The 23,236-nt window shown below is 40.5% G+C and overlaps 1 protein-coding gene across 2 annotated transcripts in view; it reads left to right on the plus strand.

Annotated features, from left to right (window-relative positions):
- The window catches only part of ghra (growth hormone receptor a), a 31,109-nt gene extending 9,372 nt beyond the window's left edge, over nucleotides 1–21,737 (plus strand). Inside the window, exons 2-10 of one of the 2 annotated variants that reach the window (XM_053870230.1) lie at nucleotides 2,254–2,360; nucleotides 11,581–11,710; nucleotides 11,793–11,962; nucleotides 13,452–13,630; nucleotides 15,428–15,581; nucleotides 15,663–15,753; nucleotides 15,825–15,894; nucleotides 16,764–16,996; nucleotides 17,170–21,737. In XM_053870230.1, the coding sequence (XP_053726205.1) occupies nucleotides 2,258–2,360; nucleotides 11,581–11,710; nucleotides 11,793–11,962; nucleotides 13,452–13,630; nucleotides 15,428–15,581; nucleotides 15,663–15,753; nucleotides 15,825–15,894; nucleotides 16,764–16,996; nucleotides 17,170–17,887 (1,848 nt within the window). In that variant the 5' untranslated portion in view covers nucleotides 2,254–2,257 and the 3' untranslated portion in view covers nucleotides 17,888–21,737. The remainder of the gene's footprint in view (nucleotides 1–2,253; nucleotides 2,361–11,580; nucleotides 11,711–11,792; nucleotides 11,963–13,451; nucleotides 13,631–15,427; nucleotides 15,582–15,662; nucleotides 15,754–15,824; nucleotides 15,895–16,763; nucleotides 16,997–17,169) is intronic. The other variant, XM_053870231.1, reaches the window with a different exon arrangement.
- Nucleotides 21,738–23,236: the final 1,499 nt, after the last annotated feature.

Genomic DNA, 23,236 nt, shown 5'->3' on the forward strand with positions numbered 1-23,236 from the left:
CAAGGCAGCCATTTTGCAAACCTTAACCTCTTAAGCCTTTGAAATTCGAAACATTTAAAATTAGATTTTGACTTGAAGTTTCTGTATTAGTGCGAGACATTTGATTACTTTGGATGAAAGACTGGACACAGCTTGGTCCCCTTGAAACCAAGTTGCCCCTGGATGAAATTTCACCCACCCCCGCTGTGCGTCTGTTTAGAGAAATCCAGGACAAAATCCACCACTTTACATGCACTAAAGTCTGGAGCTGAAGTCTGGTTTGCTTGTGTTCAAGACCACTCAGGTTCAACATAACACCAAACCCATTGTCTGAAAGATTAGAATATGTTTGGTGCTCGTGTCTGAAATTGGCTTTCTTATTGGCGACGTGCTTGTCATCTATCTGAGATTCAGTGGAGGAAGCTTCCTGGCATTGACCTGAGTCATTTTAGGTGGTTTTGGGTGTACTGAAGACCACAGGTAAATCCAAGGTTCTTCTCACCATTTCCGCTGCCATGTTTTTACTATCTCAGTTAGGCTTCTTCCAAAGTTCCAATGTTACAGCTCATTTTGGTCTTTAACAATTCAGGTGTCCTTAGGTAGTTGGACAGAATCTTAGGTTGGCATTGATCTTAATTAGAATGATGCTAGTATTGACTAAATCAATAATTCGTCTTGGATCTTTTGTTTTCAAGGTCATAACGCGGCAGGACCTTGTTGATTGATTTTCTCTGTGTGGATATTTCCAGAAGCAGTGAAAAGTGGTGGGAACAGATTAAAACATCCTCATATCTTAGCCAGTATTGTGGTGTTGTCATGCATAGCTCCGCTTTTTATTTTTTTGTGTCACAGTCTCACAGTTGTAGTCGCTTAGAAAGTGCCTTGCAGTAATTCTCCTGTTGTCCGTAAAAGACTGAACCCTTACAGTGCTGTGTAGTGTGGTGTCCAAGTACACTTCATTCTTGTTCAATGTCCTGAAGCAACACCAAAAGTTGGCAGAACATTGAGGCACTGCTGTCCCCCTGGGATGAAACCTCCTGGTGGGGTTCTTGCTCATGCAGAGAAGTTGTGGAGACCGAGCTGTAAATAGCCAAGGGTGCGGACAAGGTTTAGCCTATATTTATATTTCCCCCCCAAAAAACACAGCAGTAGTGTTTCAACTAAAACAACCTAGAAACATGTGATTTCAGTTAAATAAAAAACAGCGTTGATTTTTTAACAAATCAAAACCCACTTATTTTTGATTACAAGATGAAGCTTTTTTTTGTGGACTGAAGTTTCAGACATTTTTACTCCAGTCTGTAAGGTATGAAATAATTCATATTTGGTTTATCATATTAATTTTAACACAAGACAAGGTACTCTGCATATTAAACAGACAGTTGCATATTAAATTAACAGTAATTCATTGTTTCAGAACATGTGTGAGCACTTTTGTTGGATTACTAATTACATATTATAAGTGAACATAGAAAAAAACAAACAAAGATCATTCATTTTAAAACAATTTCAATGGGAAATATGGGCAAAGTGTGACCTTGTGGTTGTGTTTTTTCTACAAATAATGAAAGAGTCAAAACTAATTTTAATGTACCGGTCTAATTGGTTATTATTATTGTTTATCAATTAATTATTTTTTTTATTACACCGTTGCTTGTCCGAAAATGTCGTCAAAAGGCAAGGTTCAGACAATCTTAAATTAAATAGCAAAATGGACATCTATAAATCTAACACAAATTTAAGAACTATTACCTGAGAGTAATTCAACCAAGGCAGCACATTAAATACCTATGAAATCATACTCAATACTATGAAATCCTAATTTTATCGACATTTTAACAGACAGTAGACACTGCCTTTTTCAAGAACGGTGGTAGGAGCCTCTGCTTGAAACTCTTAAGGAATCATTGTCTCAAAAAAAAATATTTAAAAAAAACATTTTAATTGTCTTCATCCAAAATTTAGAGATGGTGTGGTGCAAAGAACTCACAGAGGAGAAAACTCAATTGCAGTCAACTTCCACTTGCAGGCGCCTCAACTTGGCAGGATAATTAATGATTCACTGTCTCGTGTTGGGTTTCACATACTCCAGCTGAAAATAAATGGCAGCCACAATTCATGCTCACAAGCCCGGGAGAAAGAAGAAGAGAAGAAAAAGACCGGAAGGAAAAGAGAGGAAGGGAATGTTTTTCACTGCAGCGTGCCATCATGGAGAGCTTTTAATAGTTGCCACCATCAAGTCTCACTTCAGTATCTGCCTGTGTCCCTCTGCAGCGACATGCCGGTCTCACTGCACTGCTTCCTGTTGATGGTCCTCATGTCCTCGCTGTCCACACCAGGAGCTGCGTTCCTCAGGGACTGGGATCACATGACCACACCAGGTTGGTACTGAAAATTCTTGACAGAAAAAAAAAACTTTTTTGCATAACTGTCATGACACAGCTGTTGCATGTCTGTTTCAACACGCTACACTCATGTTGAACCTGATACATGATCAAGCACTCACCAGCTTTGTCTGGTCAAACAGTCAGGGGATCAATAATGAGCACGGCAAATACATGGCTGAGGGCTTTCGGTCAAAGTCCAGGGACGGAATGATGCAGGATATACAGCCAAGCTTGTCGAGCTGTCACTGAACCATCTGAAATAATGAGGTGAAAGAATGCTGCAGACACAAAAACAGACCAAGCTTGATTGAGAGGTTTGTTGCCTTCAGAAAATAATGAACAAAACAAAGACTTCTGCTGTGTAAACCTTTCCTTTTATACAGCACTGTCATGGTTTGTTTTTTTATTTGGTCCATTGCAGTTATTCTCTGCCGTTTTCTTGGTTCCAACCTGTCAAAAAACTGTCAGAAGAAGTCCTACAGTATGATGCGCTGCATGTACATGAGTGATACTCGGGTTGGAGAACTGTGGTTTGTCTTGAAACTCGGGCGACATAAAGCCATCCATTCAGTCTCAGAGGTTTTGGGCCGACTAAAAAAAAAGCAAGGAATTGAGCTTTGTTTAAGATATAATTAACCTGAGATGTTCCATCCTCTTATGTTGCCGGTAATTACAAGACTGTTGAACCCACTAGTGTGAAGTCAGAGCTCAACCATCCTTTTGTTGAGTCGATGAATAACAAATGTTCCTAATGAGCTACAGGCTGTGCTTTATGTTCTCTTTCTGTTTCATTGTCTCGACCTTTGGGGCAGAAACTTTTTTCTTGTCCGTCTCCGTCGCTCATCTTCCCATGGTTTGTGTATAAAAAGAAAGGCAATAACTGTAAAGGTAATCTGTATTTGCTGTCTGAGTGTCTATCGACCTCTTGAGGTTTACTTTGTCTCCCTGATAAGCCTGCAGACAGACAGCATTTTGAAGTCTCATGATCTAACTGGTCTGCCAGTTAAGTTTGTCACAAATTTTCCTGGATCTCTACCACTGTTATATTTGATATTTAACTCGCTGAATCCCCTCACGCCGATGTGTGTTTTGGAATCACTTTCTTGTGGATTCTCACTTCACCTCTTGAGCTGCCTCTATGTATATGCGTCATGATGATGCTTATCTTCATTCGGATCCAGTTTTTTTTTTTTTGCTTCCTTCAGACCACCAAGGTGGTCTACTTGGTTTGCACACTCAGTAATATCTGGGTGTGTTTGCTGGGGCCTCATGAGGGATAGCAAGGAACTGGAGAAGCAAAATACCCTGCAAATGCTGTGTGAGCAAAGTTTTGCGTGGGATCTAACTCCTTTGAATCAATCACAGATCAGAGAGACTTGCCTATAGCTGTAGGGAGCTGCAGTCTGGAGGGAAAGTTATTGTGTCCTGAAACCATGTAAATATAAAGAATTCCCACCACTCTTGCTACAAGTCCGATAATGAACTGCAACAGTCAAAGCACATTTAATGCTAATGAGATGTCAAGTTTAAATCAACTTTTGACGACTCGGTGAGACTCTGATTGAACATTTCATCCCTCATTTTCGAGAAAACTTAGAAATAGGATTCAACAATACGGTTATGACTTTACGGTTATGAAGGTTTATCTGGAAATGATCTAGGAAAATTACTCGGTGGATGATAAAATTAAATATAATATGACAACATTTTACTTCAGCTTCATCTGGAAACAAATGCATTTCTTTCGCTCATTTTCATTTTTTTTTGTTAAATTTATTTCATTTTTTAAAATCCCAGAATCAGAAACAGTGAGTGGAGAACATGCTTATATCAGTCAGAGGCAGGTCTGTGTAGCTTTGATTTTTATTGATGATTTTTAGAAGAAGAATGACTTACCTCGACATAAGTAAGATTTTCTGGACTGTCGTCTTTCTTACTACTTTTTTTTTTTTTTTTTTTAGGAACAAAAATATAATATTTGGTTGAGTTTTGAAGAAACTGGTCCTCTGATATAATCATTCTGTGTTATTTATATGTATGTTTTTTATCTGTCTGCACAGCATGTGGCTGTTATCTGTAGGAACAAAGGCAATTACAGACATACATTATTAGGATGAGCAAAACTGGTAGGGCAAGTTAACAGCATCACATAGAAGATGTTGACATTGACTCATGTGTAGGTGCAGTCAAGTTAGGTTCGCTGGTTGTAAAGGTCAAAGTTGAATGACATTCGTCTAGTGGTTCTTTTCATGGACCACACTTACCCAGCCAAAGGGCTGCTGGCTCAGACTGGTGGCAGTGTCTGACTGCCAGTGATGCCACTGTTTCAAAACCAGCAACCAGAGTAAAGTTACTTTTCCTAGTCACTGTGCGTTACTTTTTCCTGATAGCAAATATAAAGATAGATTGCTTTCTTCCGCTGGTCAGCCCACGTGTCAAGCTGCCAGTGACACAGAAGTAAACAACAGAGGAGTGTGGAGGGCGATGAATGTTTTCCGATGACAATACTGCCCCTACTATGAAGTGTGTTACAGATTGCAATATTTCACATACAAAGTCCATGGATGCGCAATGACTAACTTAAGAAAGCGAAAAAAGGTGTTGAAGGTGTGGACTGAAAACACTATAGTTTTTAAATCACCTTGATAGGCAGAGTAAAATGACACTTGATAAATTCAACCATCCACCCTTTCTGGATGATGTTTCTAACATTTTGTGCTGGAAGAGATAGTACTGATGTGCTGTTCTGCCGTCTCTCCAAAGTTGAAAAGAAATTCTTCCAACACTAAAAAGCACATATTTGCCCGCAATCTAATCACTTAAGTGCAGCTACTGCTCCCAGGGGCCGAAAGGAAATGTTTGAAATGTTTACGTTTTAAGGGCTGTAGCTGCAGCCAAATGTAACTCAAAGTAGTAGAAGTAACTTGCAACTTAACTCCTTTTAAATTAAGGTAATCAGTTAAGGAACTAATTTACTTTTTGAGTGAGTAATAAGTAGTCAGTAATCAGATTACTTTTTTACGAAGTTACTGTGGAAACACTTCTGACTGCAGACTCCGTCATGACACTAACAACCAAAATGTTGCCACGTCTGCCCCATTTTTCATTTTAGTTCAAAATATCTTCACCTTTGGTCTTGATTTAAAACATTTTTTGAGAACTACTTTCAAACAGACATTTGGTTGCGTTGAAAACGTAAAAGCTTGTGACCATTTTGGAATGATTTGAGAAGAGAATGAAATTCCATATTCACAAGCGGCCTTGGTCTAACCCAGGCACTGTCACTCCGCGATACTCATGCTCTCGCTCTCACACGACGCCTAAACCTGCAGACTGGTGGCATTAGAAGAGATTAACATCATTAGTTCAGTTTAATAAATTGCTTAGATCATGATAATCCCTCTCGGTCACCGCCAGGTTAAGCACCACCAGACTTCAAAACCTTTATTGATTGTGTGACCTTCAGTGAAGCAGATATTTAAACCATTGATGTTCTTGTAAAGAAATAATTGTCACTTATTCTGCTATTGTTTTGACACACTAGTGTTCCCAGATCTTTACCCGTGGAAGTGTGTGTTCGCATTAGCGGTTATTTATATCACCTGTTTACATACTCTTGTTTGTATCTTGTTGCAGTCCCTCACCTTTCTCCCGCTCTCTTCTGCCCTACTTCTTGATTGCTGTGGCCTGTAGTCTTTTCTGTCTCGCTCCATTGGGAGTTTCTTTTCCTGAAAAACAAACATCTAAGTTAAGGATCTTTACCTTACTGCATCCGCTTATATGCTGTGAGGAAAGGAAAACATGAATTGTGGACGTTGTACTGCTTGGAGTTACAGCGAGTGTATTATGGAGCCAACATTTTTTAACTATAAAGCTGTCAGTTTCATGGTTGAATACACTGCAGAACCAAGATTGGTGTTAAGTGTAGTTGATGAAATGGAGAGTAGTGTCAAATCAAACCTTTGACCACTGTCATTCACTTTAGTTCAGGAATCTCAACTTGTTTCCGCAACCATCTGAGCTAGCTCTGAATTTTGAGACAGTGTTTCAAACTTTTTCATACTACCTGTAGATGTAGCTACCTTCATGCTGACATCCTAAAGTGACTATTCTTGGGCAGAACAGAACTTTTTTGGCTCATTTTAAGGTTTCCACTGGATGTGTTCCGTTATCAGAACGTGCCTTTCAAAATCTTGCACTGAGGGTCAAGTTTCAATTGATTGCGAGACGCCACACAGTGTATGTGAAAATCGATTGTTTTTATAGTTTAAGAAGGAGGGGACCCCCCGATAGGGCTGGGTGATGCGGCAGAAAAAAATGAACAATATTTTTTTCTGTCTCGTTCGATCGCTATGATTCTCAGTTTTTAAGATTGTTTTCAAAATGTCAGTTTCAAGCTTCTATATTTTGAGTCAGCGCGTTTTCCAGTCGTCACCGTCATCAGTCAGAATCAGAACAGGATGTTTTTGTGAAATGCAATCGCATTGCAAACTGTGCAAGCTTTATTTGGATGGCAACCATATTCTTTTATTTTGTTAGTACCTTGTACTTCCTTCAATATTTACTCTGTACTGAACTCAATTTGTGTGTGTATGATATTGAGTCCAAAAACTGGGATTAGAGCCATTGTCATTGTATGTAGAAGGGCAGTATTTGGAGAGTCAGTTGAATGCTGCTTGTATTTCAAAACACTTTCTTACCATTTAATCATACCTCTCTATAATAGAGACACACGAGGACTGGTGGCACATGCCCATGCAGTTTATCCGAGGACAGAGTAGATACAATTTGGGATCAGGCATTTAAAGACTGACAATCAGTCTGTGCTGCCAGTTTCTGTGTGTGGCCAACAGAAACGCACTCAGAGCTTCAGGCATCATCTTCACCGCTGCTGATGCAAACACGCCCTCCATCAAGCAAATATTGAAGCCACAAAACATGTCCAAGCACACACTTATTAAATGCTTATTTATATTCAAATGACAAGATTGGTATCTGTCACGCATCGTACCGCGGTGGTACCAATTAGGATGTGAAGGGTTTGTAAATTTATTCAGACATTTGAGAACGACAAGAGCCAAGGGACAGTTTGTCACCCTCAGTGGTGCTTCGCAGTATCATGGTGACTACAGTGACTATGAAAGTACCCTGTCATAAGTTTTAATAGTGCTATGATTTGATCGATTCTTCTTCAAGCATAAAGTAGAGTGAATCCTCGGGATCGTTTTGTGTCAACAGCCGTAGCAGTCATTTAAGCTATATTCTTGTTTGATTTGTTTTTGTTCTCAGCTGCCAAGGTGCTGCTGTTAGAAAGTTAATATGGCACTTGGTTATGTTGTGGAAACGCGCAGAGAATGTCTCGCAGGGGGCGAGTCTCTTGTTTGCAAAGGCAAACACTCGTAGATGTGGCCGGACTGGTTTGCAGCTTAGTTTAGGAGCTAGCTCTTATGACTGCGGCACACAGGTTGGGGGTCTTAGTCTTTGCCAGAACTTTGTTGCATCAGATAGCATTTATTCTAGTCAGTGAATTCATAATCACTACTTTTGTAGCAGACACTTCACTATACTCTTTGAAGCATTGCCAACCTGGCTGAAATGTCCCTAATGAGTTGGAAGAGGTGTTTTATGGCGTCACTTCCCTCCTTCGTTGACCATCAACCGCCTCACATTATGGAAACTGATAAAGCCTGACTGCCTTTTTTCGAGGTTGTTTACCCGCTTGCGCTGCAAATGAGAGTGGAGGGCTCCATTCAGGCTTTTTAGTGGAGCTTTAAGCTTAATGGTCAGAGCAGGCGTTGAGGCTGATTAGTGGTTTCCTAGCTCCCCTGCAGGACCTTATCAGCCCGAGCTGCCGTGTCCAGAGGGACCAGCAGATACATATAGACTCCCAGGATAAACACAATTAGATCTTCTCTTCCAGCCTGAAGCTTTTCAACTGTTGATCATTTGGCTTCCAGGTACGCACTAGATGGAGCTTTCCTGAGCTGTAACATATAACTATGTGGAGAAAGCATGATGGGAAGCCCTGGAACAAAATTATCTGACGCCCGATCACTAAGATGTTGCCCTTTGGCTGGTGAGCTGTCCTGCTGACACGTGTGTTTATGGTGGGATTGTACAGTGTTGAAGAGAGCATCGGTCTTAGACTGGATTGTTTATTCTATAGGTTGGTCTACCCCACAGAATGGGGTGATCACAGTCTTCTGCACCAAATAGGAGGCACAGTAGGAGACTAGTGCCCCAAATGAATGTGGGGTAACTAGGGCTGAGCGATAAATCGCTTGAATGGTAACATGAGTATTGAGGCTGACAGGAAGTAGCTTCTACTGTGCAGCATGTTAGTGCTGCTAGCAGATTTCTTTGGGTCTTGCTTGTTAGCCCCGACCAGTATGTGCGCTCGTCCACTCATCACTGAAATCCAAATGAAGGAAAAAAATGGCAGATGATCAGGAGCTTGTTTGGAAAATAAACATCAATGGATCTGCCAGCGAGCGTGATATTTTGTAAGTTAAAGACTAGGCCCTTTCTGTAAAAAGTTGCCACTCGTCAGTTTTGTCAGTTGGAGCTTAACCAATCTGTTCCACTATTCGCAAGTGTAGCGTTAAGTTCTGGACGAGGAGATCGTAACACCGGGTGATGTTTAGTTTGCTCCTACTCCCTCAATACCTCTACACTGTGCCATACAAAGACAAATGTGGTTAATATATGGCTTGTCTATTTGATATGCCAGTGGATTTTAGTCATTCACGAACATGTATTACTCATTTATTTAATTCCTACAGATTTTGTGTTTACCGTAATTTCCAGACTAGTAAGCACGTTTTGAAAACGGACCTAACATCGAGACTGATTAATGATGAAAACAAACTGGCCATGTTCTGAACACACATCATGCCTCCAATATAAGACCAAGTCCAAGACCATAAGACCGCCTCCAAGTCAGTCTCTGCTTCAGTGCAGAGCTCATTGAAAGCCTTCGTGCACTTGAATGTGAGGCAGTTAACATTTATCTCCCTGAAGATAAACAATTTACAAGACGCATCATTGCGAAGAAAAAAAAAATCATCATTTATTGACAGTTAAGCAAAAACTGGCTGGTCCAAAATGATTCGTCCTCTTTACAAGCCATGTCCTAGAATCAGTGGAGGGAGCCTGAAATCAGGGCACGTAATGGCAAGTCCTTCCTACCTGAATGATTTGGAGCTCATCACGATCATGTCAGGGGAGATGCTTGTTAGTATTTATAGTTGCCGTTTGATCCCAAGAGCCAATTATAGCTTTTCTATTTTTTCCCACAGTGACCCCTCTTGTTCATAATCTCATTATCTTCCAATCAAGAGAAAACTTAGGTACTTTAAAAAAGTATTTAAAGTCAGAATTTGCAGAATCATCTGCAGCATGTCTGTGCGGGTCTTTACGGTCCAGTTGGCAGCAGCATATTAGTTCTTGTTAGATGTTGTTTGCAAGTGCTTGAAGTTTCACCAGTCGCTGCTCCACCCTTCCCTTCTGTCAAACTTTTTTGACATAGTCAGAAAAAATCTTTCTTAAAAAAAAAAGAAAAAATCTTTTTCAAAAACCCATCAAGAGAAAGAAGTAAAAGTAACTTAAAGTCAGAATTTGCCAGCGTTGTGAATAATTTTAAGCAGTACTGCTGCATGTCTGTGCGGGTCTTTACGGTTGAGTTGGCTCCGGCATGTTAGTTTGTGTTAGATGTTTGCAAGTGCTTGAAATTTCACCAGTCGCTGCTCAACCCTTCCCTTCTGTCAAACAAAGTATTTTTTAAAAGTCTGACATTCAAGTAAAGCAATTCAACAAAATTTGTGTTGCTCAGCTGACATTTAAAATCCGAAGGAAAGTTTAGAAACAATGTGCGTTTGTGTGAATTCAGGCAGTGTTTGGACCCAGTGCCCTTGAGTTTATTTAGTTTTCTTTGTCATCCGTCCTGTTGTAGCTACAAGTGCTTCATCTACCTCTGCTCCAGCAGAAATCTCTTTGATGGTGGCGGCTGGAATTTGTTTGATGGGGGAGGGAGGCTGAGCTAAAATAGCAAAGCTCTGCTGGACAGCGTGTCGAAGATGATGGGTGGGAATGAGAGTTTGACGTGGAAGAATGTCTTGAAATATATCGGAGGTAAAGAGGGTTATGTTTTGAAGGTTGTTTTCACCAAGTCTGCCATGAGCTGGCTTGGGTCGTGAAGCATGTTGATGTGCTGTGCTGCAAAAATCGATGATACCTTCAACCGCTTATTTATGGCTGCACCAAACCCTGGGACCCTCAGTAAAATGAAAAAACTGGCCCAGGAGCAAAGGTAGCAGAGTGGGGATTGGTGATGACGGGGCACCCGGGGAGGGGGATAAAGGCTGAGTCAGGGCCGCTTGTAGAGCGTGCTGTGTGAAATTATTGCTGATAGATCTGTAGGTCGTAAAGGCATGGTGAGTGAAATATGATGCAATTTATGTGGGCGTGTTGTTTCTCCCCCCGACACATTCGCACAAGAGCCACAAATTTACATAAACTGAGCCACGTTTCCCGACAGCAGAAAGGTTTTCCCCTGTTTTTCCTTTTTCAGCAGAAAAAAACAAGCAATTTTTTGAGCCATCAGTGAGGAGGACTTTCACTGCTCCTTTTTTCCACCTGGATGTTTTTATTTTGTTTTGAAGGAAAATGATACAATTCCTTCCAATAACAGTTGCTGTTTAGGCTGTCGTTTTTGAATTGATAAAATGGCAAAATAGTGTAGGAGAAATGTCATTCAATTTGTTGAGAAATGTTGTATTTATAATAATGATGTATCATTCATTTAGTGTCAGATCAAAATAATTTGTTTCCGTCGATGCGCCCCCAATTATCATAAAACCATCAAAAAAGGATAGTAATTGACCGTTGAAAAAGTAAAAACTATAAAAACCAGAAAATGACTGTAAATGAATTAGCAGCAACAAATCAGGTGTCTAGTGAAACATGCAGCTCCTGACTGAAAAATATGATGGGCCGGCCATTGATTATTAAAAAGAAGACTTTCATTACTTTTTTATTATACTTTAGAGTTATTACTTTTTTTATGATCTCTGGTGTCACAAGTTGCAATTTATCCACACAGTTGCATTGATTCATCAAACCTCTGCAGCTTCACCCGTGGTGGAAAACCTCATCGATCACCTGCCACCTTGCTGTTTGTCCTGCTTCTGATCATTACATGTCCTTGTGTCTCCAGATCCCCTCGAGCCTCATTTCACTGAGTGCGTGTCAAGGAACCAGGAGACCTTTCGCTGCTGGTGGAGTCCAGGAAGCCTGCAGAACCTGTCCTCTCTTGAGGATCTGAAAGTTTACTACTTCAAGAAAGAGTGAGTCTCTGAATCATGGTAGGAAAAAAAGAGAAACACTGTTGTGACCTCTCCTAATGTGTTGTCGCTGTTGTCAACAAAGCAGCTCCTCTTCCATTGAGTGGAAAGAGTGTCCAGACTACAGCCCCGCTCACAGAGAGTGCTACTTCGATTCAAACCACACGTCCATCTGGGTCCCATACTGCCTCCAGCTGCGTGGCCAAAATGTCACGTATTTCAACGAGGAAGACTGTTTCACTGTGGAAAATATTGGTTTGTATTCATTTTTATGCATTATATTTAATCACTTTATGTATTTGAAAGCATCTAGAGGAGGGGAATATCGGAACATCAGCTTTTTTCCCCATAGAATTTCAACTGAGCTCCACCACTACAATTCCACACAGAAAAACCCACTTGTTTGGGAATCAGAAACAAACACTTGCAGAAGTTCTTCCACTTTTTTGCTTCTGAAATCACTGTTTAGAAGTACCATTGAAATTGACATGCGAATGATAACTCCAGTCAAGGTGGTCCTGTTTGCTTATGGATCCACCATACCTGCATATGAGGCAAAGAGTCTTTGATGACATTTTTCCCACTTAGCTTTGCTTTCTTTTTAACTGGATTCTCTGCCATTTTTTATTTTGCAGGTACATTAGCAGCACAACAGCCCTATTACATCATGAGATGATATAATAATTCATGATCTGGCCCTTTGGTCGTCCAAATGAACAAAGTTGCAACGTCAAAGCAAAAAAATACATACACTGTATATATTTTAAAGAGGCGTTCCTCACCAATGTCACGCTCCAGCAGCAGCTGACAGGTTTCTTTCCTGCCAGAACCAGAAACACTGCAGGAGAGTAAATGCTGTCACCGAAGCAAATTGCGGCTAAACACTTTGTTTACATGATTTTCCAGCATAAATTGATCCTATTTTCTCACACCATGAACAGCTGGAGCCATTTGTTTTTTAAATTGATCAAGCCATATCAAATCTGTGTAAATAACCCACCACGCAGATAAGATTCCTGAAAATGATGCTGTTTTGTTCTGTAGCCAAATGTTAGTTAATAACTGATGCATTTTTACCTCGATGTTGCATGATCATCTCTGAGCTGAAGGTGAAACACATTAGAGGGCAGATAATGTTGCTGGATGTCAGCTGATCTGAACTGTGTTTCGCGTTTGTGAAATTTCTGCGAGATGCAACATCCAAAAGGTATATTGAATGAAAAATATTAAAGAGAGGAAAAGTGGTTGAGATGTATTCATATGAATCACAAACTATTCAGAATCTCTGCAAGTGGCACAGCTCCGGAAACATATTGTTGTAAAATCATTTCTGGAAAATTCCCTTCTTGAGGCGATGACTGTGAGGAAGCTTACTGTATGTTGTCTCTCCAATAACGTCAATAGTCTTGAGTTTGAATCTCATTGTCATTTGCACGACACACCTCAAAGTGTTGTTTGTTGTGTTTGATTGAATGACAAACAGACTTGTATCCCAATTTGTTATCTTATTCATCATCCCCGACTGTTAAAATAATCATTCCCTACTTCGTAATTGTTCCTTGCGTGCTCACTGTTTCCGTTGACACTTGCTACGCTGTTGTTTGCCATGTTCAATTAAATATTTGTGCTGCCATTTGCATGATTTAATGTCGAATTATTGTCAAACACAAAATGCTTTTGAATTGAATCGATATTACTCTGCTGTTTTTGCTCCATAATTCAGGAACTTTTTTCTTCTTTTCAGTCCGTCCTGACCCCCCAGTGTCTCTTAACTGGACCCAGCTGAATATGAGCCCCTCTGGAAGGAGCTCTGATGTCATGGTGAGCTGGGAGGCGCCACCCTCCGCGGATGTCAAAGCCGGTTGGATACGCCTCCAGTATGAGCTTCAGTACCGAGAGAAAAACTCCCCAAACTGGAAGGCCGTAAGATCTCATGCTGAAATTTCTTCTCTCTCTCATTCCCTCTGCTGACGCTCTGTACGTCAGTGCACACCTATAAAGACGACAAAGTGCCTCTGAGCCTGGAGCTTGCACAAACACTCGGTTAAAAGTAAATGGAAGGCAGATCACACTGTCTCGTGTTTCCTCTCCCCTCCCCCTGAACTCTGGGAGCAAGGAATCCTTGCAGCTTTGTTGGTCAGGCTTTGGAAGCTGAAGCGAGGCCTCTTGGGAGAAAAACATTGGCTCTGTGGAGGAAGAGAAAGCAAGGAAGGATGGGTCAGAGGTCAAAAGGCTGTGTATAGGCCTACATTCATTGCTGCCACTCATGGCTGCGTGATAGCAGCAAAACGTGACCTCAAACCCTGAATGTCACATTCTCGTGCACATGGTAGAAGCACATCAAGTTAATCTAAAAATGATCTATCAACTTAGCATTATAAATTCAGGGATAGCTAATATGAACAATGACTGTTTGTACATAAACTTAATGAACTCAGGAACAGCAAGTGCCTTCGCCTGCTTGTTCAATATGATCATCAAATATTTTGGCACGGCTCATGTTTATTGGCATAATTTCTCTCACTGCCATTTGAGCATGATTTTAATTTCCTGTGTGCTTTTTAAAATTATAAAACGACCTCCTCCACTTAATGAGTGTTAGAATTATAGAACTGGAGTCGACAAATAAATTGGAACAAATGTCACACAAAAGTCAGCTATAGCAAAATGAAGTTCATGAGAAAAGCTGGATGTAAAAAAAGAAGACCAAAAAAGTCGCTGAAAGAGAAACATTGACTCTCATTTATTTTACCTATCAATTTGAAATATTGGCGATAGTAATGATCTCAGTGGGACAGCAGGTGTAGCTTCCTGGCTCGTACAGCACACACAGTAAGCGAAGAAGAAGGAGAGCACTCTCCCTACAGAGAGTACTTGATTGATTGACGCACATATTTGACTGCAATTTCTCAGACGGAGGGGAAAGAGCTGTCAGTGTCTGAAAAACCGGAAAAACAATGGTGTTTCTTTCCAAACATAATTCGTAATTAACATTAAATTTGTTATGTTTGGATTTTTTATGGGGGGGGACCATATTAGTAAAACACATATTTTGCATTAGAACACCATTTTTTTCCACCTATTCTTGAAGTGCTTGGACGGCATCACTGAAGATGAAGAGGTGTCATTTCAATCTTTCAATAGGAACCTGTTGTGCTGTGGGTGAACAGTAAATATGAATCCAAAACACACTGCGCTCTTGTTAAACACAAATAAAAGGATCCATCCATGTGACGTTTTAGCGGTGATATAGATCCATAAAAACGTAAAGAGACACGTGTGTGTTGTTGGAGTAAACGGGAGCAGAGAGCCACTAGAGCGAACAAAGACTGAGAGTTGAAGCTGGACGAGGTGAAGTTTGTTTCCTGACTTCTTAAATGTTGGTGGGTCTAGATATTGATCCACAGCATCCCCAATATATAATCATGTGTTCCCCATCCTACTGTCAACCGTCCCATTCACCTGATCTTGTTCAACTGACTGACAGGTAAATGCCCACCATCATTTTAACTAATGGAGCTAGAGATTAAAAAAAGTAAACCTTGGTTATTTGAAAACAAGAAACAGTAGAAAGAGAAAGTCAATGTAAGAGGTGAATCATCTGGAAATATACACCCCAAATATACTGTATAAAAGTAAATCTTGTGAGGGTGGCTGCTTGGCTGTGTGCGCCCTTGAGATGGAACAGCCATCTCTGAATGACCTTTGTTGTGTCTCCAGCTGGAGATCCAGCCCCACACCCATCAACCCATCTACGGGCTGCGAGTCGGCACTGAATATGAAGTTCACGTCCGCTCAAGGATGCACGCCTTCGTTAAATTTGGAGACTTCAGCGAGTCCATCTTCATCGAAGTCTCAGATAGTTTTGGGAAAGGTGGGATGATACTGTCATGTTTTTGCTTCACCTGATTAAAAAAAAGTAGTCATCCCAAATTGTGTTTTTCTTCTCTTCCAGAGTCGACATATTCCTTCACTCTAATTCTAATATTTGGCTTGGTGGTGATTCTCGTGCTCATCATGTTGATCGCTGTCTCACAGCAACATAGGTAAGAAAAAAACATTTTTTATGGAATGTATTCTTCACTTCCCTCATTTCCAAATCGTGATTGAATTTCAGGTTAATGATGGTTCTGTTGCCGCCTGTTCCAGCTCCGAAAATCAAGGGCATCGACTCTGAAATGTTGAAGGTAAATAAGACTCTTTTGTTACTGTCCTGCGATTGACTCGTTCAGAAGTAAAATAGACGTAGAGTGATCTCACACACAGTAACACTTCAGCTTGACCTTGCAACTCACTTGTTTTGCTCCCACTTGAAAGGTTAATGTCCTAATTCCTCAGAATATGAGAATACTTCCACAAGCGAAAACGTCTGGTTGAACTGGAGTGTTCTTTGTCTCGCTGAAGAATTTAGCTGGAGACTACAGTGCTTGAACCCGAGCTGAGACATTTGCTGTTGACTTTGTGAGTGGCAGCAATTTGTGCTTTCCGTGCACATAAATGTAGGCATATATTTGAGTAGAATTTCGCGGAGGGGAAAGAGCTGTCGGTGTCTGGAAAAAAAGGAAATTCAAATTAACATTAAATTAGTTGATCTTGGATTTTTTTATATGGGGGGAAATCAAAAAATATTAGTAAAACACGCATTTTGCATCATTTTTTTCCGCCTATTCTTGAAGTGAATAAATGTATGCACAAAGTACTAGGACAGCATCGCTGTAGATGAAGAGGTGTGATTTGAATCTTTCAGTAGGAACCTATTGTGCTGTGGGTGAACAGTAAATATGAATCCAAAACACACTGCGCTCTTGTTAAACACAAATAAAAGGATCCATCCATGTGACGCGTTGGCGGTGATATAAATCCATAAAAACATAAAGAGGCACTTGTCTGTGTGTTATTGGAGTAAACAAGAGCAGAGAGCCACTAGAGCGAACAAAGACTGAGAGTTGAAGCTGGACGAGGCGAAGGAACCGATCACACTACACATGGCGACGTGCTGTTGTTTCTGGTTCTGAAGTACGGTGCGGTGTTAAATATAATGTTCTCTTGTTCTCAGAAAGGCAAGCTGGAAGAGCTGAATTTAATCCTGAGTGGTGGCGGTATGGGCGGCCTGTCCACGTACACTCCGGACTTCTACCAGGACGAGCCCTGGGTTGAGTTCATCGAGGTGGATTTGGATGATCCAGAAGCTTTGGAGAAGGAGAGCACAGGCTCAGACACCCAAAAGCTGTTGGGTCTGTCCCAACCCGTCGGCCACCACAACCACGCAGCCTGCTCCAACTCCAGCAGGTACTGTCACTATGCATAAAATGTAATTGAATGTTACACTCCTACATGGTTACAGAAATATTATCAGACTTTAATATGAGAATGTGTTGCATCATAATGCACTCTTATCTCTAGTCTAAGGATATGCAGATAAGAACTTGGATATTGATGAGGTTTTACTTGTCATCTTATAGCTTTCCTAGCACCGACTCAGGTCGGGCCAGCTGCTATGACCCGGATCTGCCGGATCAGGATACACTGATGCTCATGGCCACGCTGCTGCCGGGCCAAGCAGAGGAAAGGGAGTCCGTCTCGGACCCGACATATGAGCAAGACCGAAATGAGAACCAGACTCCACCGGGTCCTCAGACATGGGTCAACACAGACTTTTACGCCCAGGTCAGCAACGTCATGCCCTCTGGTGGCGTGGTTCTGTCTCCAGGCCAGCAGCAGAAGATCCAGGAGAACACTGTGACCACAGGTGAGGGGGAGGAGAAGATAAAAAAAAGATGTCAGGAGATCGAGTGTGAAAATGACCCGTCGGCGCTGCATTTTCATCTGCTGGTTGTTGACCCTGAGGGAAGTGGATACACTTCAGAGAGCAACGCAGAACAGGTCATCAATTCCCAGAGTCCCACCACGCCCCACACAGGCTATCAATCCATACCGCCGGCGGAGTCTCCAGCGGAGGAGCATCAATCACCCTACATCCCTCCCGACTCGCCACAGCTCATTGCTCCTGTTGCAGACTACACAGTGGTACAAGAGGTTGACTCTCAGAACAGCCTGCTGCTGAACCCACCACCCATCCAGGCTCCGCCCCTCTGCCTGCCACAGCAACCCATCAAGGCCGTTCCCGTGATGCCTGTGGGTTACGTCACCCCAGAATTGTTTGGGAACCTGTCACCCTGAAGGGGAGGAGTCTGACTGAGTCCACTTGATTTCTGCTGAAGCCCAGAAAACCTCCAGAACTCCTGGTTCTTCTTCAGTGGGTGCAGAAAGTAAATGTGAATTGCTACGAGGTTTGGATAGAGTCAGTCCGTCCAGGGTTTGTCCAGTTTGCCAAGAAAACATTTTCAGCTCAGAGAAACTCAACAATACAGCATGTTTCGAAGACGTTTACTAATCTCTTCTTCATTCACCAAATCGTATCTTGGCTGATATCAGAAGTTTACTCTTCAATGCTGACTGTGAAATACAAACCAAACGCACACATATTGACAAAATCGATTCAGTCAGAATCCGCTCGCCTGCCTTGGATCTTTTTGCCAAATATGCACCAGCTTTATAAAGTCTTAATATATGAGAGGGTATGATGATGCCTGAGGTCCTGTTCGGTGTGAAACTGCTTTATTGTTTTGTTTTTTTATTTAATGAAACTAATCTTTGCAAAATTCATCAAAATATTCATGTCAAAGGATGAAAAAAGTATGTATTTTATGAATTACATTCATTATTTGAAGAACATTTATGAATCAAAAGCCCATGTATATTACTATGTTTGTGAAAAAATATATAAATACATATATTTTAAATATATGTATTAATCAGTTCTCGACCCCAGTTATGGTGAACAGAAATGTTCAAAAACTGACACTAAAATGAAACAATTGTTAGGGTTTTTTTGTTGCGTAATTCTTTAAAATAACTCTTGCCTAGCTGAGAGGGATGAAACCTTTCAGACTTTAAATGTAAACTTGTTTTATCACACTCAAATAATGTGTCGTTTTCAATAGAATAGTCATTAAAATTGTAGTTATTTTTTTGATTTTTATTTTAATCTACAGTCATTGTTTAACCCTTTTAACGATTGTTCTTAAATACCAATAAATATAAATACCCCAAAATATTTTCCATAAAGCACTTTTTCTTTTCTTTGGAAAATCCAAATCCTTTTTTCAATCCTGTTTTTTTCTCCACACATTAATCTCAATGTTTAGTGTTTTTTGTGTACAGACTGACAAAAGCAAAACCAACTAGCAACTTCTTCTGAATATTTTAAGGTTTATGTCTTGGAATTGTTAACAAATGAAATGAGCTGATTTTTTTTTTTAACAGCAACATTTATTTGAATGTAGAGTAATGAAAATTAGAGTCCCAAATAGAAACATCAATCATAATGCACAAAGGTTTAAACTGCCCTAAATAATTCCTATAAATCTGAAGGACTACACATACTAACCACCAGAACCGTTGATTTTCTACCGTCTTCTTCGATTTTAAATAAATATTTCGCACCAAAACCTGGCAAAAAAAAGGAAAACAATTACAATGAAGTCAATGCCATATGCTTGGTAGTGTAGCCAATTTTCATCCACTCTTGCATCATCAGTATTTTAATAGAGATATATTTTTATATGAAACGTCTGTATGGAGCTGCCAGGATCCAAGTTTCGGGCACATTCAAAATTGTTTTAATTCGGGGGAGACGAAAGAGCTTTTGTCTCAGTTGGTGAAAACAAAAGTGCCTTGCTCAACAGCACACCAGTGAGCTCAAGACAATTTATCTTCTGCTCAATACTCACGCAAGAAATATCATGTATATCAGGGACAGTGACTGGAGCATGTTTATTAGCAGTAGTCTTTTTATATGTCAGCGCTATGTGTTTCCGAGCTTTTAAATAATTCAAACTTGACTTCAGATGTATAAAAAAATGTACAGGGGAAGAGTTGTATGTTCAAAAGTTGTGAAAATTTATTTTTCTACCGTTGGTGGTTTTGTAACAGGATGGTAACTTGGCTACAAAAAGGTATTTTAATAGGGATTTTATGGACAAATCTGGTGACAGATGGAAGCCGAGCATCTGCCAATAGCTCCAGAATCAGATGGAGATACGTGTTATTCTGTCATGACACTAGTTTTAATGAAATGTAATTCATTTGTTCTTCATGTTTTTTTTTGTAATTACATTTTTTAAATGAAATAGTCTAGGTAAAAAAGCAAATCTTGGGGGACTCATTAACGTGGGCTGTTACTGTGGAAAGAAAATACAAGTACATGGATGAGCTGTTTCTTGGTGATAATATGCCATAGCTAATCCATTGTTTGATATTTTTGTGACTCAGCTTGTGCCAAGATAAAAGTAAGTAGCTTATCTACTAGCGTTTGTAGTAATCATTTGATAAGCCCACGTACGTTTGGCTAATACAGTACAAGTTATCCAATTCACTATTTTAAAAGTTTAAATTACAGTTAGTAAAAAAAAAGTTTGTCATAAATTACTTTTGTCAAAAGGACCGTCTCGATGAAAGGTCGTCGTGATCGATGTGAAGAGCAAAGTGTACACATTCATGTTCTTTATACAACAACACATGTAGCGTCCGGTTTACAATGAGCTGCCACGGCATTATTGTGTACAGCACGTTGAGCTTTAATTTCCATGTGTCGGTGACACACTACAGACGACTCACACACTGCCTCTGAGATGGAATAAAGACAGACAAACACTGGTCGAGCTCTTCTCTTTGACTCAGTCCTGTGAAGAGCAAATAGCAAGCAAATATGAAATAGATGACCTAGATGGAGCCTTTTTTCTAATTGGTAACACAACAATTGACCCTCTTGTGAATTATAAATGTAACTACAGTTTAGTTTTCCGCTTGATCAGGTATGTGATGTTTACAGTGTCGAATGATGAGGTCATTGAACGCACCAGAGGCCATTTGTTTTGTGACTGTGAATACAAAAGAGTTATGTAACTATTTTTAGCGTTGAATATTACAGCACTGTTTAAAAAAACTCACCTAACACTAATATTCTGTATAATTATTTTCATTTTATTTTCCCCTCAGAATTACTGTGTTTTAAGGACAATATGGGGCACTTAAACAGATGGTGTGTGTTAAGCAATGCTAGCTTTGCATAAACTGGAATATGGAACTACAGTATGAACTGAATTTTCTTTTCAACTATGTCGGCATGGGAAATTTGGAGGTCCTTCTCTTCCCCATTTTGCTTCATGTTAGTTTGCCACATTGATTTAACTTACTCTCCCAGGTTCTGAAATGTTACAGACACTTTAGAGGAAGCACTTTGTACCTGTTTTCATATGTTGTACATGTATGTGAATGATTTTCCTTCTGCAGTCGGTGTTAGCAGTAGTACATGTAGGTTTTATAATTCAGCGCAGTGACACAGTCAATGAGCATTCTTTGGTCTCAATAAGCTAATTTCTTTCCGTGGAATGTTTGCCTCGTGGTCATGTCTAGTGCCATGGAGGGTTACGTGTGTTTATATTTGTATTATTCAATTTATAACAGACGGCACACTGATGTATGTACTTTATATTCCCATTAAAAGTTGTTCAAAAATTGCAACGTTGAGACGCAAGCCTGTTTCTCTTTGATCTATGTTAAATCATGACGGATTATAATTGTGAACAAATGAATCCCCAGCAAAAATTATGTTACTATCTATTTTTAATTTGTCCTCTTTAAAAGTGTCAAATCTCTTCACAGTGCTGATGGTCAGTGGTTGAAGTCTGTTTATCTACAGCTGCTTTGTGTGTCTTATGAAGTCAGCTACAATATATATGTTTATCGATTCAAGCCTGGATTTGGACGTGGATGTAGTAAAAAAATAAATAAAATAACTAAACAGCAGTGCTATTGCTTGTGAGCCCCTGATCGTCAGCTCTGCTGCCTGCTGTCTCCTCGGAGGGTTGTAATCTGTGATGACCTTATCTTCTTATTCGTATTGTATCGGTGTAATGGATGGCCTTTCAAAAAAGTTACACAATAAAAGTATATTGCAGCAGCTGAACGGTGCACTCGGTATTTTTTATATTTCATACCGAAACCTTCAACAAGAATCCCAGCTCGCTGCAGTCCACCTTCTTGTCTCTGCTCCATCATTCATTCATTTTAAAGATAATGGGAAACTACCAGAGCAATTGTACTCTTTGCATCATTCAATACTATTTCTATTCTAAATAACGTCTGCTTTTCTTCTCCCACTGCTAGTGAAAATGATTTATAAAAATTATTCATGCTATATATAGTTTTTAACTGAATGTACATGCACCAACACATTTCAATCCCATAATGGCATGGTGTAAATCCACTTCTTTTCATATCTCAAACATTTCACTTACATTAAAAATGACTCTTCGGTTCTGTCTTTTGACTTAATGGCTCCTCACATGCATCGCAGAATATTGTGTGGCCCTTTACGAAATGTGTTGGCCCACCTCTCTTCTAGAGTCACCAGTTGAGCTCAATGGTGCGGAGAGTAAAGCAGAAGAAGAGGAGAGTGAAGGCATGGTGAAACAGATGATCTACGGTTGACAGCAAAAGTGAGAAAGGGGAGGTGGAGTTGAGAGTGAGAGAGAGGATAAGATAAGGGTGGAGTTTGGGAGGCAAGATGTTTTGGACAATAGAAGCGTTGGACGTACACTGGAGATGGACATACCAGTATAGAGGACATGAAGAGGATAGATATGACTATGGAGGATGATAGGTTCGGGTGGAGGTCCTGCTGGCACATGGTGAAGAAGAAGGAAATGAAATAACCACAGGGAAGAAACCGGAGAGGCCTGAGGAAACCCATACCAACAAAAGTAGTAGACATGAACTCCACACAGGAAGGAGCCCTGTTCCCTTCAAACCTAGAGTTGTACTGAAAACATGTTCACTGTTCACTGAACTGGAGCAACTGGAGCAAACGTCATATGTTGACCTGTCCATTATCCAGGAAGTCGATGAACAGAACTAACATGCTTTGCAACGCCGATGTTAAAGTCACTGTTGAGAGATTAGATCAAAATTGGCATGACAAAAGGGTGTTAGTTTCTCAGACTTCCAGTTGCTGTATCAGACAACTGAAGCCAATCCTCTTCCAGACTCTATTTATACATCAATTCCTGATGAAAGCTAATGTAAAGGCGGCTTCATCTTATTGCTATAGTTTCCAGGGGGCGCCCTCTGTTGAGGCCAACCGTGGTTGAAGCCTCTGCTACTATGCATCATCCCTTTTTGAAATTCAGCTTCAGAGTGAAGGCCCAGCAGGGCGAACAGCTTTGCATTTACTCGTAGAGCTGGAGTTACATCCACTTTGGCTTTACTGTTGGTTTATCCCTTTTAATGGTCCTCAGGAGCCTGCCGGGGGGATGCCACAGTTTTCCAGGTCAGCCTTAAGCTTCCCTGTGTCCTTGGCCTTCCTCCCAGTTGGACTTGTCATTTGGAAGCCGGTCCTCCTAAGTGAGTCCAGTGTGAAGGCAGGAGGCCTCCACTGAGCCCACTTTCCTGGCTAATAATGGCAGG

The sequence above is a fragment of the Synchiropus splendidus genome, chromosome 7 (assembly GCF_027744825.2).
Source record: "Synchiropus splendidus isolate RoL2022-P1 chromosome 7, RoL_Sspl_1.0, whole genome shotgun sequence".
Lineage (NCBI taxonomy): Eukaryota > Metazoa > Chordata > Actinopteri > Syngnathiformes > Callionymidae > Synchiropus > Synchiropus splendidus.